This window comes from Bubalus kerabau, chromosome 14 (assembly GCF_029407905.1).
Source record: "Bubalus kerabau isolate K-KA32 ecotype Philippines breed swamp buffalo chromosome 14, PCC_UOA_SB_1v2, whole genome shotgun sequence".
Classification (NCBI taxonomy): Eukaryota; Metazoa; Chordata; class Mammalia; order Artiodactyla; family Bovidae; genus Bubalus; species Bubalus kerabau.
In genome coordinates this window covers 62469464-62488063 of record NC_073637.1, presented here as the reverse complement: position 1 = coordinate 62488063, position 18600 = coordinate 62469464, and the positions used below count along the sequence as shown (strand labels likewise).

General features: G+C 41.7%; 1 protein-coding gene across 1 annotated transcript in view; it reads right to left on the bottom strand.

Moving 5' to 3' along the window:
• Positions 1-1435: 1435 nt before the first annotated feature.
• The window catches only part of DPYS (dihydropyrimidinase), a 100627-nt gene continuing 83462 nt past the window's right edge, over positions 1436-18600 (bottom strand). The window contains exons 8-10 of the mRNA XM_055546883.1: positions 14675-14882; positions 3518-3639; positions 1436-1857 (exon numbers count right to left, since the gene is read on the bottom strand). Coding sequence (XP_055402858.1) covers positions 3532-3639; positions 14675-14882 — 316 coding nt within the window. The 3' untranslated portion in view covers positions 1436-1857; positions 3518-3531. The remainder of the gene's footprint in view (positions 1858-3517; positions 3640-14674; positions 14883-18600) is intronic.

The following is an 18600-nucleotide window of genomic DNA, read 5'->3' as shown; positions in this document are numbered from 1 at the left end:
CTCTTGATGAAGGTGAAAGAGGAGAGTGAAAAAGTTGGCTTAAAACTCAACATTCAGAAAACGAAGATCATGGCATCTGGTCCCATCACTTCATGGGAAATAGATGGGGAAACAGTGGAAACAGTGTCAGACTTTATTTTTTTGGGCTCCAAAATCACTGCAGATGGTGACTGCAGCCATGAAATTAAAAGATGCTTACTCCTTGGAAGAAAAATTATGACCAACCTAGACAGCATATTCAAAAGCAGAGACATTACTTTGCCAACAAAGGTTCATCTAGTCAAGGCTATGGTTTTTCCTGTGGTCATGTATGGATGTGAGAGTTGGACTACGAAGAAAGCTGAGTGCTGAAGAATTGATGCTTTTGAACTGTGGTGTTGGAGAAGACTCTTGAGAGTCCCTTGGACTGCAAGGAGATCCAACCAGTCCGTTCTGAAGGAGATCAGCCCTGGGATTTCTTTGGAAGGAATGATGCTAAAGCTGAAACTCCAGTACTTTGGCCAGCTCATGCGAAGAGTTGACTCATTGGAAAAGACTCTGATGCTGGGAGGGATTGGGGTCAGGAGGAGAAGGGGATGACAGAGGATGAGATGGCTGGATGGCATCACTGACTTGATGGATGTGAGTCTGAGTGAACTCCGGGAGTTGGTGATGGACAGGGAAACCTGGCGTGCTGCTATTCATGGGGTCGCAAAGAGTCGGACACAACTGAGCGACTGAACTGACCTGAACTGAACTGATGCTGGGGAAAATTGAAGGCAAAAGGACAAGGGGCAGCAGAGGTTGAGATGGTTCTCTGGGTTAGATAGCATCACCAACTCAATGGACACAAATTTGAGCAAACTCTGGGAGATAGAGAAGGACAGAGGAGCCTGATGTGCTGTAGTCCATGGGGTTCCAAAGAATTGCACATGACTCAGCAACTGAACAACAGCACAAAACTGGATTTCTACCACCCTTTCTCAAAAGTGTGAATACATCCCACATCTAAGTGAGTAAGTTGGGGCAGATTTGCCTGCCGTGAGAACATAAGTGCCTGGATTTTACGACATGATTTTAAAATCCCTCTTGGCCTATTTACCCAGGGGAAGAAATATAAGCTCAGCTTCTCTGCATACATGAAGGATCACAGCATAGACCAGGAAGCATGGGGAGGGAAGGTTTCATTGTAGCATCTTTCAGCCACACCGATTCCATTTAATGCCCTCAAATCCTGTGTTCATTGGTGTGATTGGATAATTTGCGTTGGAGGTATTCTAAGGTTGAGTATTCTATTTGATTACATGGGGTTTGCTGAGAGATCTGATTTCCAAGAGTTTAGAAGCAGATGTCTCTCAAGAAATTATGCTTTTGAATCAAAACCAACCTCCCAGACTCCCAATCCCATTAGTTAGAAGAAGATACACATGACTGGATAACAGGATATAAAATGAAGATCTAAATGTTTATTAATTATACTAAAGATCTAAATGCTTGTGAATTACAATAGAATGTAAAATCACAGAGTTAGCTATTTTCAAATAAATGTAGTCATTATAAAACTTTAAACAGGAAAGTGATTTTTAAAAATTCAAAGAAAGAAATCTGGTACAAGCAAAGATGACATTTTAAAGTATCGTCAATGAATTTTCACACTGACTTTTTATCTCACAATAACATTCATTTATATCTTCAATCTTACACAGCAACAAAGTCACAGTAAGAAAGACAGCAATTGCTTCTGAAAGGAAATCAAAGAAGCCTAGAGAGATTATTTTTTCAAAAGGATCTTAGGGAGTTGAAATAAGGCTTGCTTCTCCATGGGCTGACAGCATTTAACTGGGATGGGAACAGCAGCATCCTTTTCTCTGATTTTACCTTTGAACAGAATAAAAGGAAATGAGTGTAACATTCTCCCTCACAAAGAGATGCAGAACCGAAGCCTAACCCCCAAGAAATGTTATAATCAAAGTAAACACCAATCTTGCTCCTACAAATGCTGGTAATAGCATGTTACGCCATTCAACAGAATGTCTTCCTCTTGCTAATCTTCCTCTGAACTTTTAACACAATTTTCTTGGATTGGAAGAATAATTCCAATCATCAGGAAATGACAACAAAGCTGGAACTGTTGGCTGCACAGCATTATTAAAGACTTAACAACATTCAAATGAAAGAGAACATGGCTGGGAGTACACAGCACCCCATCACAGTCTCAGGGTTTATGCCAGGAAGCACAGGTTAGCATAATGTGCAAACCAGCAATGCCTAACTGGATTTGTATGTAAAATGAATCCTTTGACAGACAGTGTCCCTAATTAACACAAACATTTCTCCCTGTCCATCATGTCAACCTCTTCTGTAATCTTTTGCTGATGTGACATGTTGCAAATCTGAAAATATATTACACAATAAAAAGAAAAAAAAACATGGAGGCTAGTGAAGTTGCAAAACAAAACATGTAGATTTCATGAAGTCAATAGAAATGATGTTAGAGAAATGTTTAAATCACAGCAAAGCCCAACCAAATAGGTACCTGGCAGAGCAGGACCAGAAAACAACTGAAAAAATAATAATAATTAAAAAAAAAAAAACAAGAAAAAGAAAATTGACAAATATGATGATCATAGGTGCTTGAAGAGGACAGATTTGAATGCAAAAAGAGAAAACTGATGAAGCACTCAAATGTTTTTTTTTAATGACCATATCTGTAATATTATTCTAAAACTAAGTGTGAAATAAAGCTTATCATATACTATCAAATAATTTTCCTGAAAAATTACACCTAAAGCAACATTCGATTCATTTTTCACTCATTCTAGCTTCTAGAAATGGTTGCCTTTACAATACGAAGATTCATTACTTCCAGATAAAGTCCTAATCAGTTTATACATTTTGACTATAAACTTGCACTCTTGGTATTAAGTAGTAGCAACTTTCCTCAACAGCAGGGCCCTCTGTGTTACCAGCCTCTTGCTTATATCTGGTTTTCCAAGCCTCTGTACAATGTTCCCTAACACCTCAGAGAATAAATCTCCAGCTAGCTCAAGGCCTTCTTCAACTTGGGAGGCTCACCCAGGTGTTCTGTGTCGAGGTCTTTTTTCAATCTGTCCTTTGGCCAAACTATCCTTGAATCTTAAGTCACTTGGAAGTCTTTGACCTTGATCTTGGACTCTTCAACCATTCAGGAAAAAAAAGATAGGCTAAGGTCATATGTTGGAGAAGGCAATGGCATCCCACTCCAGTACTCTTGCCTGGAAAATCCCATGGACGGAGGAGCCTGGTAGGCTGCAGTCCATGGGGTCGCTAAGAGTTGGACACGACTGAGCGACTTCACTTTCACTTTTCACTTTCATGCACTGGAGAAGGAAATGGCAACCCACTCCAGTGTTCTTGCCTAGAGAATCCCAGGGACGGGGGAGCCTGATGGGCTGCCGTCTATGGGGTCACACAGAGTTAGACACGACTGAAGTGACTTAGCAGCAGCAAGGTCATATGTTGTGCTGCAGGAAACCTTGCTGTGCCCACCGTCCCTTACCCACAGCACGTGGCTCAGGGCTGGGCCTGCTTCCTGGTCCCATGTGTGGAGTCTTCTCTGGATGTCAATGTGATGACTTCTCCTTTATAGGGTTCACGCTTCACGGGGGTAGGTGTGCAAGTCTGAAAGAGAGCATTTCATTTTTCTCTTGCGGTTTATTGACTTTTTGAATTCAAAGCTAAGTTCTGCTATCTAAATGAACTGTGAGATCAAAAACGAGGCAGTGAATTTATCATGTGCCTCGTACTCTTTACCCTTTCACAGAAATTCCCAGCGATCACAGGTACCTGTATCACCCCACTTTCTCTGGATGGGATTAAACTGCATCAGACAAAGGCCCAGGGAACACTTGCTAACACCATTCTTTCCACCGCAACTTTCTCTGGGACCTCTACCATACCCTCCCAAGCTGGGTTCTATAACCACCGTACAGGCTTATCAAACATTCTATCTTTTCCCGTGGCTTCAATCCCAGGTGTCTGTGTCCCCAGGGTTCTTTGTTGTACATGTCTTAAGACTTTCAGCATTTTGCTGCAGATTCTAGCAATCTGTGTGTACGTTTCCTCATTTTCCTGATCGTCTCTGCTTGTAACGGGCCTTCCACAGAATTTCCCATCTGGATCTACACCTCTCTGCTGGCCAACTGGGTAGCAGGACCCTGGATTCAGCCAGAGTTACTTCAGTGTTTGACCAGAGTTTTGAAATCAGGACTATCTAAACAAAGGGATTCATAAGAAGTAAATTATATTCTTCATCAGTGTGGAAACAAATTCCCTGACAGGTCAGGTGAATTGTAAACCACCATCATTAAGGGCATGGGCTCTGGAGCCAGCTTGCCTGGGCACGTTACTTAACACTGTGCTTCAGCTGTAAACTGAGGATGGTAACAGCACTTAATTTATAAGTTGGTTATGAGAATTACATGTTGAGAGGATTAAATATATGTAAATAAAGCATTTAGAATAATGCCAAGTGTATAATAAGCTCTTAACAAATAAATACGTATGTGTGTATGTATGTGTGTACGTTTGTCTTATTTTTACCATCAAAACTAATATCTGATAGTGATCAACAGTGTGGGCTTTAGAGAAAGGCAGGTCTAAGTCTGAATAATAGCTTTGCCATTTACTGGCTACAGGAAACTAGCAAGTTAATAAGCCCCTCTGAGCCTACTTACTCACCTATGAAATGGAGGGAATAAAACCCACATCCCAGGCACATGAGATTTCCCAGATACAAAGCTTTTTCTTCATTCATTCAGTAGATATTTATTGAGCACACACGAGCCCCAGGCACAGAGGATAAAGCAGAGAACAAGATGGAGACCATCCCTACTGCTGCAGAATTTGAAGCAAGCTGATCACTCAGTGAATAGGAAGACCCCTGCCCTCTGCACACAAGTCCATGCCTCTGTCCATTTCCTGTGTCCGATGGGATGCTTTGCTGAACCTCCATTTCGGCTCACCGTCAGCTAAGTCCCTTCCTTCACCCTGGATCCTGTCATCACCTTGAACATCGACATGGAGAAATGAAACATCAACCTCTCATGGCTGCCACCCAGCCCCTGGACATCGTGGTTACTTGGAGCCCATCAACACCTGAAACTTTACACTCACGTAATTCCCCACTCTCTGATCACAATCTCCCTTTCAGGTCTTAAGTCTCCAGGTTTTTCCTTCTCCTGGTTGACTTTCCAAGCCCAGCAGTATGTATAAAAACCTAAGACATGCAGCACAACCTGCAACATGCGTGTGCTCACTCCTGTCCGACCCTTGGCTCCTCTCTGCATGGGATTTTCCAGGCAAGAGTACTGGAGTGGGCTGCCATTTCCTTCTCCAGGGGATCTTCCTGACCCAGGGATTGAATTTGAGAGTCCTGTGTCTCCTGCATTGCAGGCAGGTTCTTTACCCCTTAGTCACTGGGGAAGCACACTTGAAACTAAAGTGACCATAAATTTACCATCTAAACTGGGACATTCTGAGCGCGTAAAGGGTACTAAACATAATGAACAGGCATAATCCAGGACCATCCAAGCAAACCAGGATTTGTTTCCACCTTCCTTCAACCTTTCTCTTACCGACAATCTAAAGTCTCACGTCTTTCTCTTTTCTAGTCGTTATTCGCACTTGGCAAAACCCGTGGCATATTTCAGTTCAATCATCAGCTTTTTCACAGCCCTTGAAGAAAATGACATCGGTGGGCAGATAATCCGTGTCACCTGCCTTTGTGCTGTGTATTCCTCATCAGCTCCCCCTCCCACCTCCCTGTTCCCACAACAGTTCCTTTGAAACCTTTCTGTCTGTGGTTTTCATCTGTACTTTTTGGTCTCTCCTGGACTCCTTAGGGACACACTGGTGATTTAAATGGGGCTGTCAAGCCTGGGCCCTACCATCCTCATTCAGGAGAGGGCTTGTTCCACAAGCTGGCTGGTCCCTTGAAAGATCCTTTCCCTGGACCTAACTGCAGGCTCAGGGATGACTCAAACCAGGTGAATCAGCATCCTTCCTAACATCTTTCTGCCAGGAACATGTCTTCTCCCACTGTGGCATGCCCACCCTCTTTTTTACCTAAATATCTGCAATGGCCCTTCAGTAACTCAGCCCAGACAATCGTCAGCCCAGGAAGCTTTAACTCTCCCTGCCACATCAGAGTATCTTGCCTACCACTTTCTGTTTTTGTGTAATAGTCTGCCTCCTCCGGCAGACTCAGGGACAGTGTATTGCTCTGTTTCTCCATAATGAGTTCTCAGTAAATAGTTGACAAGTCCCTACCGAGGGTGGAGGGTGTTGGTGGGAAGAGATCCCTCATCTGAACTTCTCTCTTCTTTGCATCTGTTGTCCTGGCCAGGGCTGACTCAGTTTCCCTCATCTTCTTTTGTTCTGCTTCACCATTGAGCTGCTCCCCAGGTTGCACTTGCCCTTTGCACTTGTCTTAAGACCGTTTTCCAGCTGCTCAGTCACTGTACTAGCAATGCCACGAGGCCCCTCTCAGCCTGGGTGGTCACTCTGATCACAGTGACCATCCAACAGCTCTGACCCGACTGGCCAGGTGTCATTTGCACATAGCTTCCCTCTGCATCTGCCGTTGAGGCTCAGGATGGGCAGGGACCAGTTTCCCACCAGAATGGCCATGGCCAACGGGCACCTTGGGCACAGACTGACCCTCTTTGGGGAGTTTTCTGCCACCCCACACTTCACAGCCTTTCCCTTTATAGACAAGTGGACAGGAATCAAAGACAAGTTCTGATCTCAAGCCTTGAAGTCCTTTCAACCTTTTCATCTTTTCTTATCCTCGGACATGGTTACATAATCTCTTTTAATGCTAGACCCAGGTCTTGTTCATCTTTGTACTGTTTATCGCCCGGGGCACTGTACTCTGTGTACACTTTAGAACCTCAGTGATGTTCACTGTGATGAAATGGAAAGGTGACGGTGCTGGTGCTGCAGAATGTGAAGCTGCCCCCGCGTTATTCCAGAGTTCAGTTGTCCATTTGTTTTCTAAGTAGACTGACACTGCAGCTCTCAGGAAAAGCAGTCATGTGGCTTATCTCTGGTGACAAACGGCAAATCTCCATCTCAGCCTGGACATGGGCACTGGCATCTGGCATGCCCTCAGAGGCTGTCCTAGGGGTGTCCTGGAGACTGTCCTAGGGGCACCAGCATCTGGCATAATTTCAGAGGCTGTCCTAGGAGTGGGAATCAAAATCAAGCAGGTTTCTTTCCCAGGTATCCAGGATGAGTACAGTGATGACAGGGACTCCATCCCAAGTCTCCCAACTAAGGGCACACCTATTACTTAGAGGATGTTAATGCAGCATAAAGCTCACAGAAAGGCCAGGATGAAGCATCAGAGGCTTCTGGGTTGAATAAAGGAAGTAGGTCTCTTCTCTTCTCTTCTTGTGTTCTCTTGGCTTTCTTCCAGCCTCACCCGTCAGCTTTCTTCAGCTCTCTTGCTGGCTCTTACCCTCCTCTCCTCAACTTCTGAAGGTTGACAGCCCCAGAGCTCTTTCTCAAGGTCGCTTTCTTCTCTGGTGGCCTCAGACTTGTGGTTTTAAATCTTATGTATGCCAGGATTTCTGAATCTTATGTCCAGCCCCAATCTGTCCCAAATCCCAGACTCCTTTATCCAAATGGCTAATGACCTCCTCACAGGGAGGCGTAACTAGCATCTCAAACAGAATGAGAACTTAAGCAGCAACAAACTATAGCTGAAACTCAAGTTGGATTACAGTTCTTTGAGCCCAGGAACTACTATCTCAGTTGCACCTGTATCCCCAGCAGATGGAAGATGAAATAACGCCTGGGGCTTAATAAACATTTGTTAAGTGAAAGATTTCTTGACTGCAGGACTTTTTTTTAGAACTTTGTAGATGATATCGGGTGATAGAATCACTTGAGGGTAGCATTATCTACGATCATTTGACAGCTTTCTCAAGGAGCACCTCAAGAGATTAGGGTTCTGAACGTACACCTTTGGGAGACTGACCTGGGTGGTGGCATCTTTCCCCCCTAGTACAGGCTGGTCAAAATTAGATGATCAGCCCAGGCCAGCAGTTCTTCCTGTCTTGATGTGTTCACAACCAAATAGAAGGGCTTGATAGTAAAACAGTGTGAAAGGCTATCCTAAGTAATACAGGAAACACAGATGGCACCTCACCCAGCAGGGTGCTGGTGGTTTACTCACATAGATGAGAGTTCAGTTTGGGTTCACAGTATTTGATGATGATTGTTACTATGATGAGTTAATAGAAATACAGAAAAGAATTATATCACAATATGCAGTGCTAGAATAAATATTAATTGTAATCATTATACCTGCATAACTGCATTTTGGTTAGCTGATCAGGGAAAAGAGGAAACTTAAAGTTGATAGAAAATTTAACTGTATTGTCTGCAGAGAGTGGAATGCTAAGATGCTAGATTTTCTGACGAGCAAGACCATAGAAAAGAATCTTGAATTCCATGGAGTTCCTAAGACAATGCTGATCATGGAGGCTAAGATATTAAAATAGTAATAAAGACAACAGAAATTTCAAATACCAAAAGCAGACGCTGACCTAACACCAAGCAGTTCCTTTGTTCCTTTGGAACAGTGACTGAGGATAAAATCCACGCCTGGCTGGTGAATTTAGATAGGTACTCAGTACCTTGTGAATGCCGAGGCTCTCAGAGGTCCTTATGGAACTGAGCTTGCCAAGGGATGGTGAATCACTAGACTCAATAGAGGTGATCTATAACAATGAAAATTTGCATTTTGATAATGCTTTATAATCCACCAAATGTTTCTATTTAATGTTCAAAATACTCTGTGAGCTATTTCTCCAGAACAACATGAACACCGAATTGGTTTTCAGCAAATATTTACTGAGTGTTGAATGGTTAGATGAAATATGAAAAAAAAGCATTTAGAAAGTCGCTGTATACAGTGATGTGCTGGTAAATGTTGACAACCCACCTTCCCTTTCTCTTGTCACTCCTAAAGCCCTGACTTAATGCACATGCCTCTTTCTGTCCTGTAAATGCTCCCACCATGGCTGATTTCAAGCTACCAAACTAACATCACTGAATGAGGAGCGGGGATGGGATACATACATGTGGCTCCAATATACAGCTCACCTTTTGTAAGTGTAAGTAAGAAGAGATCTACTTACTTTATTCATTACTAGCCATTCATCTGGGAAAATTAGAATTATATGGCAGTTGATGATGACTTCAATTACTAATATTTTCCTTGAGCTACCACATTGAGAAAGACATTGAAAAACTTTCATTTAAGAAATGGAGGACACCCATTTCAAAGATTAGATCAGCCATTCACTCAATTTTATCGTATCTAAATGGCAAATTATGTGTATAGATGCAAAGGTACAGCCAGTTTAAAAGCTTGGGCAGCAGTATTCTGAAACCATGCATGACTCCATGCAGCTATTCCTGCTTCTTCAGAAAATGCAACATGACTCTTATTTTACAAAAGAGATTGGGTTGCTTACTACTGAGAAAAGAGAAAAGGGGATGATCAGAAGAATGTCTATACTTCCAAGTTTTGGTAAAAAAATGTAACACTCTAAACACACAAAAAGTCTAGAAATAATAAACCATTTGAGTCTACAGAGCTAGCTTTTGAGGGGGGGGTGAAGAATGAATCACATGTAAATTGATTTTGTTCTTTCAAAATGTTCTTGAACATCTCAGTTGCTGTTACAGCGGTCTCCATATGCATCATTGGTTGAATGCACAGATAGAAAGGGACAACAGTAGAAGGGACTAGAACATCTGTGGATTTTGGTATCTGCCGATTCTGAGAACAAAACCCCTACAGATACCAGGGAACGATGTACTTTTTTTCTTCCTTTTTTATTTTTGTTTTCCTGAATCCCCCAGTACTCTTCCATATGTGACTTTATATATTGAATTGAAATATATATTTTATTATTATGTTTATCAAATCAAATTTGATATTTCATCTCCTGATCTAATTTTTTTCCCTTAAGGATCCACTGTTTAAATGTTAAAGTAACAATTTCCTGAAGCTGTCAAACTACATTAAAATGTCATTTCTCTCCTTTGGACTTCCTCAGAATATCTGTTAACAGTGACAGCTGCACAGCGTGATACTAAGTTTTTTATTAAGTCATAAAATCATCGATAGGAATCACGTTTACAGATAACCCCACTGCTTGGGACAAGGCACAGACAATCTTCTGTGCAAATTAGTCTAAATTCCTGTCCATAGCCTCTGAAACTATAGTCCTTGTTCCTTCCATTTGCAATTCGTCTATTTATCACACACCTACTAGATAGCAAGTATTGGGCATAAACAAAGTAAGTTCTTCAAAGAACTAACATTCTAGCCAGGAGACCAGCTGAGTTCTGGGACTGAGAAACCCTGGCATTTCTCTACAAGCTGTGCTTTGGGGTCCAGAGTGGCGAGTGATTCATGTTCTTGGGAAGGATAACAGGTGAGCAGGAGAAGTGGTGTGCGCACTTCCTGTTTGCCTTCAAACTCTTATCCTCACTCACAAAGAAGTCTGAACATTTTAAATGAAAACCAAGGGAAGAGCTCTCATTATCTCATGTGAATATAAAATCTAGGATTCTTAACGGCTCTTTTTCTTACCTTCAGTATGATGTTTCTTCTATAAAATTATCTTTGCCTAATGGAGATTTTTAAAAAAGATCTGAAACATCTCCACACAATCTTCAAACCTCTTTTTCTCCACTTTATTTGATACTTTCTCCACATTAACACTTTTAAAAATAATGGATTCCCCATGATTTGGGTTTCACAATTATGTTTTTTCTTGTTCTATTGAAATCCCATGGTATAGTGAGAATCTGGAAGGCATTACCACAAACCCTGGCTCTTATGATTCCTCACTGCTTAGCCCAGGGAAATTTTACCTAATTTTGCTAAGAGTCAGTTTTCTACTCTGTAAAACAGGGATGATACTCTCTCACATGGCTTGCTGTGCAGATTAAGTAAAATAAAAACTATTAATTACACCAAGTACAGTGCCTGACAGATCATAAGTACTCAGAACAAAATATTATAATGACAACTATTACTTATTGTAAAAGCAATCATGGACTAAAATACCTTCAAAGTTTAGATCAGAAGAAAATATTAAGAAACTAACTCACAAAACTGATAGTGAACTCTGAATAAAATGACGCTGACATTAATTTTGCCAACAAAACACCCAACAATTGAAATAGAGAACTGATAAAGCCAATCATGTGGTGATCTTGGCTGCCTCAAACATTTTCCCAACAGGAGGAAGACTTAGGCAAAGTCAGTCTTTTAAATACAGTCTATCAGGAAACCTGGGTTCAATCTCTGGGTCAGGAAGATTCCCTGGAGAAGGAAATGGCAACCCACTCCAATATTCTTGCCTGGAACATTCCACAGACAGAGGAGCCTGGTGAACTACAGTCCATGGGGTCACAAAGAGTCCGACATGACAGGGAGAGACTAATATGAGGTGTTCTCAGTTAGTCTAGAATCCTTGCTGGTGAGCAGCAGGTACTGACAGCCAGGAGCTGCTTCACCCTGTATTACAGTGTTACGTAACTTACCACCAAATGTGGCTCAGACGGTAAAGAATCCACTTGCAATATAGGAGACCTGGGTTTGATCCCTGGGTTGGGAAGATGCCCTGGAGAGGGGAATGGCTACCCACTCTAGTATTCTTGCCTGGAAAATTCCATGGACAGAGGAGCCTGGCAGGCTACAGTCCATGGGGTCGCAAAGAGTCCAACGTGACTGAGAGACTAAGCCTTTCACTTTTTGTGTTGGATCTACCACTTCTAAGTCTACGTCTTTCTGTTTATTCCTTGTATTACTTCTACAAGTGTCATGAATGGACTAGCTTCCCTCAATGTCTCTAATTATTTTTTCCCAAACCTAGTACAGAATAATTTACCTCCCATTAACTTTGGCCACCTCATGTGAAGACTTGACTCATTGGAAAAGACTCTGATGCTGGGAGGGATTGGGGGCAGGAGGAGAAGGGGACAACAGAGGATGAGATGGTTGGATGGCATCACTGACTCGATGGACATGAGTTTGAGTGAACTCCGGGAGTTGGTGATGGACAGGGAGGCCTGGCGTGCTGCCATTCATGGGGTCGCAGAGTCAGACACGACTGAGCGACTGAACTGAACTGAACTGAACTCACTTTAACGGCTTCCCTTGTAGCTCAGTACGTAAAGAATCTGCCTGCAGTGCAGGAGACCCGGGTTTGATCCCTGGGTTGGGAAGATCCCCTGGAGAAGGAAATGGCAACCCACACCAGTATCCTTGCCTGGAAAATCTCAAGGACAGAGGAGCCTGATGGGCTACAGTCCATGGGGTCGCAGAAAGTCGGGCATGACTGAGCGACTAACACTTACTTACTTAACTCACTTAAGTCAACCTTTATGTTTTACAGTATGTGGTTTATTGCTTAAGCACATAGCTTTTGGAGTCAGACAACCAGAGTTTATGTTTTGGTCCCGCCATATATGACCTGTATGACATTACGAACTTTATTTCCTGAAGCTTCAGTTTCCTAATATTTAAAGTGGGGAAAATAATAAATACTCCCTCACTCACAGGGTTGTTACAGTGACAAGATCCCCTAGCACTGTGCTTTGCCTCAGTAAGAGCTCAGTAAATGTTAGTATTGCTGTAATTTACCATATGATATTTAGAAATACATGGAAACCTTATAGTTTCTACCTACCTGTCACCTGTCAGTGTCAACATTTACAAATTAACAAAATAAATGGCAACCTTAAATATTTTGACTGGAATACAGTAGATGAAGAATTGTAACATTCTGAGAATTTACAGCATTCCAGAGTACTTGTTTACTAAATCAAAGCTTTAGGAAGTGATTTTTAAAAAAGGAGAAGAAAGGATGAATCTTATTTATAACAAAGTCTGAGAATCCACAAGCAAAAACATTTCACAAGACATTAGGGAAGAAATCAAAGAGACTACAAGATCCAAACGAAATGAATCAGAAAACAGCTAGAGAACTTTGGAAAAAGAGAAATATATTTTAAAATGTAAAAAGACAAGGAAGCCTTAGAACTAATCCAAGGGTTATAAACTGTAATGGTTATGTGGTCAGGCTGGGAACATTAATGAGTGAAGCCTGCAGATGAAAGTCATAAAGGCTGCCTCTGCAGGGCTCCGTCACCCTGCTCTAGCCTATTCTTACCCCGTGAGATTGAGGGCACTGGTTGCCTTCCATCACTTCCAAACCAGCCATTTAGATGATTTTAATCTGAAATTTTTGATATGTTAGTGTCTTTAGTGAAATGAATTTTTAAAATTGTTGAAAACACTGCATGACCTAAATAAACAGACGTGAAAATGCAAGACATAGTAAAAGAACATACCTTTTAATACCTCTCTTATAACAACAGGATTATTACAAAGACTTTATTATAAATTCAGTCATCAAAGGAGGAAAACAGACAGAACTGATATTTATAGACCTCCCACTAGTGCCTTATATTTTAAAATCTCACTTGACTCTTACAGTCTCCTGGGGAGAAAACACTATCCTCGTTTTCGAGATGAGGAAGCAGCCCAGGGACAACAGAGAAGCTTGGCCACACAGCGAGGAAATGTGAAGTCAAGGTAGAATTCATATTTACTTGACCCCAAACCCTGCCGTGAATGCACCTTGAACGTGAAAGTGAAAGTCGCTCAGTCGTGTGCGACTCTTTGTGACCCCATGGATTATACAGTCCATGGAATTCTCCAGGCCAGAATACTGGGGTGGGTAGCCTTTACCTTCGCCAGGGGATCTTCCCAACCCAGGGATCGAACCCAGGTCTCCCACATTGCGGGTGGATTTTTTACCAGCTTAGCCACAAGGGAAGCCCAAGAATACCGGAGTTAGTAGCCTATCCCCTCTCCAGCAGATCTTCCTGACCCAGAAATCGAACGGGGGTCTCCTGCATTGCAGCCTGATTCTTTACCAACTGAGCTATCAGGGAAGCCAGGATGCACCTTGCAGACCTTCAACTACAGGGAACGTAGTTTCTCAAGGGGCAGTTGTTGAGCTTGAACTTCATTCATTTTTGTTCGTAGGGGAGGCCACGCCTCCCACTGCTGCTCCCAGCCAATGACAGCACGCCACGTAGCTGGACATAGGAACGGGCTCACGGGCTGTCTGTAGGTTGCTCAATCTTGGTTAGTCTGCATGAGATGGTATTCTAGGATGCTTCTCACGCTATTTTTTCTCCCTCTCTCATTCCTTGGGGCTGGGCTTGAGTTGCAGTCTGATGGCTCTCCGCAGTCTTTCCCACTTTCCCTCCCATTTTTCTCTCAGGTGTAAAACGGTGGCACTTTTATCTTTCTGGATGGCTACTTGTGAGACGAGCCTGACTAACAGCAATTGCCAAAAGGCCCATAGCGGCCCTGAATTTGTCTAGGAAAACCCGACTTGGTCCATTAGGAAACCCTGAATAGGCACTAATCTGCAAAGGAAAATGCATCCATCCAGTAATGATTTTTTCTTTGAAAGCTCTATTTATCCTTAACTTTTTCTGACATCCCAGGAATATGTTACCCCACTGTATGTGATTAATACCAGCACCAACATCCAGGAGCATGTGACAGTCCAGCCCGTGGTAACAGCCTCTGCAGGCCCAAACTCACCTGGTCTCGTTGCTTGATCCGTTTGTAAATATATTCAGCAAACGGTTTACGAGGAATAAACTTCCCATCTCCTGCAGAGACACTGAAAACTCCAGCTTCGTATACCACTTTGCCTCTTGAAATAGTCACCACGGGCACCCCATGGCAAACCATGCCCTCGAAGATGTTGAAGTTGACAGCCTGATGATGAGTTTTTGCCGAAATGGTCCTGATGTAAAAACAAAGATTCTCCTGATCATGCCTGGCTCACTTGACAAGTATGAAATATTAAAAGAATGGCTTAGAAGAAAATTTAGCAACTCTATTAAGCCATAGCTTTATTACTGGAACAAGTGACTTTAAGAATAGAGCATAGCATTAATATTTCATTACAAAGTAATTACATTTTCTGAGAGAAAAACCCAGTAGATCACTCTTTATGGTGATTAAAGAGGTGGAGTGGGTGGAAGAAGGGCATTGTCTCTCATGTTTATGATTTTAAGTTATTTTTATGTATATGTTTAAAGAACAAAATACTAATTATAAAATATTTCAAATAGATGAGTCTGATGAACATGCTGACCCAATACCCAACTCTACAGAATTTTAACTTTTTGCAGACACAGTTGAGGCTTCCTCAATACCTCTCCCCAAATTCCATTCCATTCCCAGAGGCAATAGTTAATGGGTAGCTTTCAAGGAAAATCATATCTTGAATTTCTTTCCCTTGTCTGTGGCAAAACTGGAAATTTGAGCACAATATAAATAACAAAATATGTTAACATATATAATCCCTTAGCATATTTTGTCACGTGTTTGCATATTCATCAGCTGTCTCAGCAGTTTATTAATACTTCTCAATCATATACAATATGACTTCCAGGCTGGATATTTGGAAATGCTGGGTGTCTCCTTTCCCTAAATCACATTAAATGGAAAATGAAAAAGAAAATCTGGCAGCAGTGGACCATACAAGCATAACCTGAAGTTTCTACAAGTGCTTGCTCTCAGGAATGGATTAAAGAAGTGATTCGTTTAAAAAAATCCCAAGGTTAGGTCGAAGGAATAGCAGTTTACAGCTCCCCTGCAGTCCTAATCTGGAGGGTGAGAGCTGGGAAGCTTCACAGAGCCACCTCCAGTGGAAATGAATGGGACAACACTGGCCTGGTCTTGGGTTCCAGAACCCCGTACCCAACTACTTGTTGGGTTTCTACTCCTTAACACATCCAAACAAATTCTTGATTTTCCATGATGACTACAGTCCACACACTTGAATTTGCTCCTGTCTTGAATTTCTCATCTCAATAAACACTACCTCCAACCATGTTTCCTCAGTCCTTAACCATCATCAAGCCTATTGATTCCACCTCTTCCCCCAAAAATCTCAAACCTGCCCACTTCTCTCCCACTCTGTTGTCCCACTGAGTCATGTCAGTGACACCACGACCATCTCTCATCTGGACAACCTCAACCCCTCTTCATGTTTCCACTCTATTTTTTTTTTAGCATTTTGTCTGTACTATGCTGCATGTCTGGAGAAGGAAATGGCAACCCACTCCAGTGTTCTTGCCTGGAGAATCCCAGGGACGGGGAGCCTGATGGGCTGCCATCTATGGGGTCGCACAGAGTCAGATATGACTGAAGCGACTTAGCAGCAGCAGCATGCTGCATGTGGGATGGTTCCCTGACCAGGGATAGAATCCAGGGCATCTGCAGCGAAACCACCAAATCCTAACCACTAGGCCACCAGAGAGCTCCCTCCATGTTTCAACTCTTACCCTTCTGCACTCCTCACCACTCCCCACAAAGCTGCTCAAATGATTTTTTTTTTATTGAGTATCAGATCAGGTCACATTTCTGCTTGAAACCCTCACTAGCTCCAGTCTGTTCCCCAAAAGCCAAATAACTCTTTAAAAAGCCCAGATGATAATAACCCCCAAAAAGAATGTGCTCCCAATGAGAAATATCAGCATGGAAAAGAAAAAGAGGAGCTTCCTTATGCCAGGTGGATACTTTATGACATCCTATTTCATCTTTATAGCACTGCTTCAAGATAGAGTATTTTCTACACTTGACAAGTAAATAAATTGAGATTTAGAGAGATTATATAACTTGTCAAAAGACCTATGACTACTTTGATGAAACTGCAACCTTTTTATATTTTTAAAATTAACTACAATAAATTTACTTTTTTAGTGGTAGTTCTGTGAATTTTGACACCTGGATAGAAGTTTTATCCTCACAACACTCTGGACACAAAACAGTCCCATCACCTCCCATAACTCACACCATTCCTGTGTAGTCACAACTTCCCCTCCCCCATAACTCTTGGAAAACCCTGATCTATTCTCTGTTACTGTAGCTGTCTCTTTTCAAGAATGGCATATAAATGGAATCATTGAGTAGGTAACCTTTTGAATCTGACTTCTTTCATTTGGCATAACTATTTTGAGATTTACCCAAGTTGTTGCGTGAATCAGGAGTTCATTTCTTTTTAATTGCTATGCAGTATTCCTTTGCATGGGCTTCCCAGGTGGCACTAGTGGTAAAGAAACCCCTCCGAATGCAGGAGACTGAAGAAATGTGGGTTTGATCCCTGGGTCAGGAAGATTCCCTGGAAGAGGGCATGGCAACGCACTCCAGTATTCTTGCCTGGAGAATCCCATGGACAGAGGAGCCTGGCAGACTATGGTCCATAGGGTAGCAAAGAGTCAGACACGACTGAAGCAACTTAGCATGCACACATGCATGCACGCATTCCATTGTACAGATGCACTACCGAGTGTTTGTCCATTCACCTTCTGAAGGTCATTTTGGTTGTTTCCAACTTTTGATGATTATGAATACAGATGTTATAAAGATTCATGTACATATTTGTTGTGAACTCTTCTCTACTATATGTTCCCATGATTGGCATTGCTGGGTCATATGGCCAGTGTATACCGCCAAAAAACAGCTTTCAGTATCCTTAGGAATCAACTTACTCATATAGAGAAATATTAAAAGATCACTAATGATTGGCAGGTGGGTACAAATACAACAACAATAATTTCAAACACTAAGGAGCGGGGAAGAGTACTGGTCAAATAGCAAGTGATGTCATTAACGTAAGGAAATGAACAAAATAGTTAAAGGGTTAGTAGATATAGAATGAGTTATGAATAAGTTATGAGTTGGTGATAAAAGACACAGACTTAAAGAAAATAAATCTAGGAAACAATATAAAGGAGATTTAGACCTTCAGGCTACAGTGACTTTTTTATGACCATCACAGTCTCTCTGATAGAGCCATAGTCTGGTACTGGGTTCCTGCTTTTCACAGTTACGCTGATGGCAGAAGCTCTTGGGCTTATATTGTAGTATGTTACATAAGCATGTCTAGACTGATGCATTAGTAAGGCTGCTGTATAGAGAAAATAAAATGCATAGTAATTCATACTGAAATGGTTATTTACATACAAGATTGGGAGGCAAGAAAGAGAAAACCCTAAGTTATAAAACTTTTTTTCTCTAAGCAGAAAGTTAAGAGTTACAGATGCTGTTAGGAAAATAATCCAACAGAAGAAATAAGTTCTATACACAAAAATTGCCATTACAATATCTAAACTATTGAAAAACTGAAGCATAACAATTTTCCAATGATTACTCAGTGGAATATGGCATATCAATGAAAGACTAGAATTAAGAATACACTGGGAAAGAAAAGAAAATGATAATTATATAATTATCATTTAAATTATATAATTTAAATGGAAAAAGTTGGGTTTTCCTAACTTCCCAGAAAGCATGGGTGAACACATATGCATGTGGACAAATGCAAAGGAAATATACAAGGCAAAGTGCTTGTGTGGCCTAGGAAAAACAAATATGCAAAAAACAAGTAAATATGAAAGCAAAAGATCTGTGGCAGCAAAATATCAAATCAGATTTCTCTGCCTCAGCCAAAA